Source organism: Propithecus coquereli, unplaced genomic scaffold, assembly GCF_000956105.1.
Source record: "Propithecus coquereli isolate 6110/MARCELLA unplaced genomic scaffold, Pcoq_1.0 Scaffold208, whole genome shotgun sequence".
Taxonomy (NCBI): Eukaryota; Metazoa; Chordata; class Mammalia; order Primates; family Indriidae; genus Propithecus; species Propithecus coquereli.
In genome coordinates, this window is record NW_012145856.1 from 1,616,648 (window position 1) to 1,622,977 (window position 6,330).

Below are 6,330 nucleotides of genomic sequence, written 5' to 3' on the forward strand. Positions count from 1 at the left end.
ATTTTTAAAAACGAAAGACTTTTTAAGTAAGCAGTGCATGCAGAGATGACTAAAGGAAAGGTGGCCTGGAGTCCAGGGTCAGACAGCAGACGTGGTTGGGTTGGGTGGGCTGGTGGGTGGAGGGTGGTAGGTGGATGCGATGATGGCTGGGGGAGGGGAGTAGAAGGGTGAGTGGGTGGATGGATGGGTTCACCGGGCACTGGACATTGGAGCTAATCAGTCTTTTTCCTCAAACCACAGGGAGAGCAGGAAGGCGATGACGATGAAGACGAGAGGCACATTGTGGATGCCGAAGCTGAGGAGGGGGACGCTGATGCCTCTGACGCCAAACGCAAGGAGAAGCAGGAGGAGGAGGTGAGAGGACTCTGCAGCCAGGGTGAAGGGACTGTGCTCACGCCCTCCTCTTCTGTTATCCTGGAGGGGTTATCCCCTGGTGCCCAGGCCACACCTCTGTGTCAAGCCTGGAACCCCCCAGGAACCTTGAAGCAAGCCCCGCCTGCCCAGCACCCCCTCAAGGAGAAGATAGGGTTTCTAGGTGGCGAATCTGCAGGGGCCGCCTAGCGCTGCCCCCTGGATCTGGCAGTCTCTGGATTCGAATCAGACTCGAAGACCCAAAGAGGCCTCTGGCAAGGAGAATTTGGGCTGCCTCCTGTTTTTACCTCTCCCAGAACCTGTCCCCCACCGTCACAATAGCTGCAAGAATGTAGGACAGTTTGCAGGGGCTGAGGGAATTCTCAGGAAAGACAGCTCATGTGAGTGGGCGAGCTGGGGAAGGCTGTGTGGAGAGTGATCTCCACCTCCGAGGGGGATTCACCGGGACGGAGTCAGGTGCATTCCCAGGAAGGGCCAAAGGGAAGGAGGAGGAAGGCAGGCTAGGCCAGAGCAGAGGTGCCAGGGGTGTAGAGTAGGTGGGGCCTGGGCAGTCTGGGCCAGCCAAGGCTTTGAGGGGACCTTTGCTCCACTGACAGAGTCTAGGTAGGTGGTAGGCTAAGTCACACAGCCTGCACTCCATTTCCTGCCAGGTCGATTATGACAGCGAGGAAGAGGAGGAAAAGGAAGAAGAGGAGAATGAGGATGAGGACATGCAGGAGGAAGGGCACGTCCATGCTGAAGGTGCCCACAGAGTGCAAGAGCAAGATGAAGAGGTGGGCTTGGGCACTGAGGAGGACTCAGCTGCGGACGCCCCCCTGACACAGCCCCGGAAACCCGCCCACAGCCGGGAGCCCCAGGGAGCTGAGGCTGTGGAGCGCCGGGTCCAGGCTGTGTGTGCGATCCACTCGCTCATAGAGGACTACCAGTACGACACCGAGGGGAGCCTGTGGTGCCAGGTCAGTGTGGCTGTGCTGGCCGGGGCCTGGGTGGTCGGGTCCAGTCAGCAGAGCTCCCCGTCGCCTGCCTTCACAGCACACCTGAGCCTCTGTTTGGGGCCGGTGAGAGGCGGTTGCTCTTTTAATCCCAGATCCCTTTAAGAATCTGGTGATAGCTGTAGACCCTCTGCCCCAGAGTATAACCCACACGTTATTTTCGAACCCCTAGGGAGCCAGTTGTCTCTGATCTGACAAGACATGTGCAGGTCTGATCTGCCAGGAGGTACTTTTAAATCTATCACCTCATTTAATCCTCAGTACAACAACTGTGTCAACATGCGCCACGGCTGTTGTGGAGGCATCACTCCTGCCCATAGCAGGGACACTCCAGTTCCCTACACACACAGCCCAAGCCGCCACCACCACCACCCCCCCGCCCCGCTTCCCAGGGATTGCACAAGTCCCTTAAAGGCTGGATGGTTTGGGTGCCTAGATAGCCACACAGGCGTATTCTTTGTCTCTCCTTTGAGCCAGTTCAGCGGTTCCCAAATGAGAGTAGATAACAAGAATCACTGATGGGATCGCGTGTGTGAAACAACATGTACTATGCTGTGTGGTCATTAAGGACGTTAAGGATAATGCCCAGTGGACAGGAATCTCGACCTGCTCACCATCATCTGCGAAAACACAGCTCCATCGTCCCCCAAACCTTGAATCAGGGTGACTGGGGGTGGCTGTTCCATGTGGTTGGTTAAGCCATCCAGAGTTCAGACCCTCCTGCCAGCTCACTCAGCAGAACCACCATCCCCAGTCAGGATGTTACTAAGAAGGCTTTGAAAGAGTCTCACAGGGGCTGGGGGTGGCCGAGTCCCCAGCCCCACTCTCCATCCTGTTGCAGGTGACAGTGAAACTCCCTCTGATGAAGATTAACTTTGACATGAGCTCCCTGGTAGTATCTTTGGCCCATAGTGCTGTCGTCTACACGACCAAGGGCATCACTCGGTGTCTCCTGAACGAAACAACCAACAATAAGAATGAGAAGGAGCTCGTGCTAAACACAGAAGGAATCAACCTCCCGGAGCTGTTCAAGTACGCAGAGGTACGCATCTCCCCCTAGGCTGTCCACTCGCCTGGGACAAAGCAGTAGCCCTGACCTCACGTTGTCTCAGGACCCAGCCCCGGGGAGGCAAGCCTCCAGCCAATTCACTCCTGCCTTTCCTGAGCTCATTGTGCTTCTAGCCTGCATTCCCCGTATGAATCGTGCGTGCCCCAGCCCGCCCCCCAGAGATTCATGGCGCACATTGGCCTTGTTAAGGCCTGCAGTACAGAAACCTGCTGAACTGTATCCAACCCAAGAGTTTCCTAAGCTGATTTGTGTACAGTTTTTTTTCCTTGAAATTAAAACCAATTCTTTTCTTCCTATTGAGTCTATAGTGTGTCCCAAGTCATCCCTGGTTTCTGGTAATGACAACAAGACAGACTTTGGGTCCTGGCCATCGAGCCGTCAGCAGCTCTGCCTGGGCATTTCCTTTTACTAATCCTGGGTCACCTCTCGGCCACTTTGTCATCAGCTGTACTCAGCTACCAGACACAAGGAGAGCATGAGCAGCGAGGGAGAGATGTACAGACACGGAGCAGAAGGCCAGGCCCTCTAAATAGATCCCTTCCTCCTTCCCCAGATTCTAGATCTGCGCCGCCTCTACTCCAACGACATTCATGCGATGGCCAACACGTATGGCATCGAGGCCGCACTGCGGGTGATCGAGAAGGAGATCAAGGATGTGTTTGCTGTGTACGGTAAGAGGAGCATGCAGACAACACCCTAAAGGTCCCAGTGCTCATCGGGGCACCAGAAAGCTCGGGCCAGGAGGGCCAGGACTGTCGGTCTAGCACAGAGGTGGGCACTGAAGCCTGGGTGCAGAGTGTGTGCCCGTAGCAGACTGCAGGCTCTGAGAGTGCCCAGAGGAGGTGGGAAGAGATGACAGCGCCCATCCCCGAGGCCCCCTCTGTGGCATCTCATCTGCTGGTCTCTTTGAGGAAGCTGCTGATTGATGACTCAGCCCATCCTGCCTGGAGGGTTTTGGTTCCTAAATGAAAACGATGCCTTAGAGTCTTGCTTCCTGAGCTGCTAGCGGGAAGTGGGAAGCAGGGATCAAGGGGAAGCCCCAGACCAGGCTGAGCAGTGTGAGCAGGTGGCAGGGCTGGGAGGGAGCCCCAGGTCTGACCCCCAAGCCCGAGTGCTGATGTGGAGGCAGCCTGGCTTGTGTCAGCTGACGCTTCCTCAGTTGTCCCCCGTCACTGCTTAACCTCCCTGATTTTCCTGCCCGCGTGACAGGCATTGCAGTCGATCCCCGCCATCTCTCCCTGGTCGCTGATTACATGTGCTTCGAGGGTGTTTACAAGCCACTGAATCGCTTTGGGATCCGGTCAAACTCCTCCCCTCTGCAGCAGATGTCTTTTGAAACCAGCTTCCAGTTTCTGAAGCAGGCCACCATGCTGGGTGAGCGTGCGGGCAGGTGCCCTGGCCTTCCCTCTCCAGACTCCACTCTGGGCTGACGGGCTACCCCACGGGGCACCTTTCCGTGGCACCTTGCGTCCCAGTGAGCTCTTGGAACCAGAGGTGGGTGGGCAGCTGGAGAGGGCTGGGCAGCAGGCAGAGGAGAAGCTGCTGCTATGGTTGGGAGGGACAGGAAAAGGGCTGTCCTCTTTCTCAAATGCAGGAACAGGGCTGCCTTGTCATCTCGTCAGTCTCAGAGACTCAGGACCACTCCTTGAGGGCTCTGAGGTGCCCCATTCATACCACTTCCATGTTGAGCCCCCCAATCCTCTCACATGAACCCCCCTTTTCCCTTATCCCCCTGACATGTGCTCTTGTGTCTTTCCCAGGATCCCACGACGAGCTGAGGTCCCCTTCTGCCTGCCTTGTGGTTGGAAAGGTCGTCAAGGGTGGGACGGGCCTGTTTGAGCTCAAGCAGCCCCTGAGATAGCGACTACCATGGCACTGTCTGCCTGGCTGGAGGACCTGGGTAAGGGTGTGGCCTGGCCTGGCCTGCCCTGCCCTGCACGAGGGAACCAGGAGACCAGACTCTAGGGCGGTTCCAAGTGACAGAGCACAGCACAGCAGCAACCTTGGGCTCCACAAAGCAGCAGGCCTCTGGGCTGGGCCAACTTCACCTGGAAGGTGCTGGTGTTCTCATCCTTGCCCTTCCTGTCTCAGGTTTATCGACGAGGTTTGCCACATTCTCCAAGCCCCCCCACCATGCCTGCAGCCTCGCCTGTGCTGCAGGAGGCCTCGGCAGCAAAGTCCCTAATGAGAAGCCCCAGGGCTATGGACTGGGAAGACCAAGGGGGAGCAGTGCTTTGCTGCTGGGAATCCCAGGCCCCTCCCAGGTAGGGAAATGAGGCCTCATCACTGTGAGCAGCCACTGACAGCAAGCAGGATTGCTGGGGGCTCCTGTTGTGCGGGAACATGGAGCTTCTGCCCCAAGGCCTGCTCCTCCCAGCTGCTCTAGCCCCCGGGAGCAGCATCCCCAAAGAGTCCCTGCCGACGGCTTCTTCCCTGGGCAATTACAGGGTGACACAGTTTTCTACCCACCAACATCCGTGCCCGGGCAGGGCCCTGGCCCTAATGCTGTGTGGCTGAGGGTTCTTCTGTACCAGATCAGCCCCAAGGCTGGGGGCAGTCTCCAGGGCCCCAGCAGCTCACTCCCACGCAGAAAGCCCTGTGTCACTGCTGGGGTGAATGGACAAGTGCCTGGCTTTCCCTGGCTCTGCTGCCAGTTTAGTGTCGGGGCCTGTGTCCCTCCCCACAGGCCCTGCTTTGTCTGGGGTCATCCAAGCTCCCTCCACCCCGGCACCAGCAGCACACTTCCCTGGCATGGGCAGAAAAGATGGAGAGGACTTGTACAAAGGCGTTGTAAAACCAGAGGCTGTTTCTATTTCTGTCTACTGTTACTCAGGCTGAGTAATAAACATCACTGGAACTAGCTGTTAGGAAAGAAAAAAACTTGGGTTTCATTTTTGTTTCCCCTTGGTTTGCAGTTTTTACATTTGGATTTGAGAACCCAGGACTAGGATTTTCTTGGCAGAGTGAGATCTTGGGTCCTTCTTCCTGTTCTTGTCTGAGGACACTGGGGGAGAGCTCTGGCTCTGCAACCTCCCCCGTCTGCCCCTTGTCTGCCCCTGCAGTCATCCAGAGCCAGAAGCTGGCGCCGAGGCATGGGGCAGAAGCCTGTGGGAAGGAGCTGTGCTCACCTTGGCCTCGGGTGGGAAGGCTGCCGCCGTGCCCTCGAGTGTGGGCTTGGAGCTACAGGGAGGCCTTGCCTGGAGAGTGACCATGATGCTCCCCCAGACACGTGACAGGGCCCGGCCTGCACCTCCTAGGCCCGCACTGGGGAAACCAGTGCCTCCTAACAGGTTCTCCAGGGCATGGGCACAGAAGCATATGACAGCTTCCAGGAGGGCAGGAAGGGCCACTGTGGAACCCTGCCCTGAAGAGGCCCATCCTGCAGGGTAAGGCACACATTCATCAAGTTAAAGGACAAATTCACCACTTCATGATTCCTGCATCTACTAGAATTATGAGAGCAGATCTTCAAAGGAGATCACAAAGTAACCTGGTGGCTGTAACATCTGGTTGGATGCATGAGTTGTTCCGTGGGGTCAGCCCCACCCAGGTTCTAAGGGCAGGGAGATAAAAGAGCAAGCCCTGTGTATTGGCAGGGCTGTGACTGTCACACTTAGATCAGGCCCTCTACCTGTGTTGGGACCTGAGGGATGGCCTCCTGCCCTCCCGCTCCCACTCATACACGGGATTCCTGGGCAGCTCTGTTTTATACCTGTTTGTTTCCTGGCAGGTGAGTATAAGATGGCACACCTGGTTTTTAAACAGACATTCGGGAGCTTGCACATCCTGGTGAGCGAGGACTTATTGTGGTCCCCTTGTAGCAGTGGTCCCCAACTTTTTTGGCACCAGGGCCTGGTTTCATGGAAGACAATTTTTCAGTGGGGGAGGGGGTGAGAG

General features: G+C 56.8%; 1 protein-coding gene across 2 annotated transcripts in view; it reads left to right on the plus strand.

Moving 5' to 3' along the window:
* POLR1A (polymerase (RNA) I polypeptide A, 194kDa) overlaps positions 1-5,274 on the plus strand; it is a 74,848-nt gene extending 69,574 nt beyond the window's left edge. Inside the window, exons 29-34 of one of the 2 annotated variants that reach the window (XM_012644253.1) lie at positions 241-354; positions 1,023-1,328; positions 2,206-2,406; positions 2,987-3,104; positions 3,643-3,807; positions 4,194-5,274. In XM_012644253.1, the coding sequence (XP_012499707.1) occupies positions 241-354; positions 1,023-1,328; positions 2,206-2,406; positions 2,987-3,104; positions 3,643-3,807; positions 4,194-4,294 (1,005 nt within the window). In that variant the 3' untranslated portion in view covers positions 4,295-5,274. The remainder of the gene's footprint in view (positions 1-240; positions 355-1,022; positions 1,329-2,205; positions 2,407-2,986; positions 3,105-3,642; positions 3,808-4,193) is intronic. The other variant, XM_012644254.1, reaches the window with a different exon arrangement.
* Positions 5,275-6,330: the final 1,056 nt, after the last annotated feature.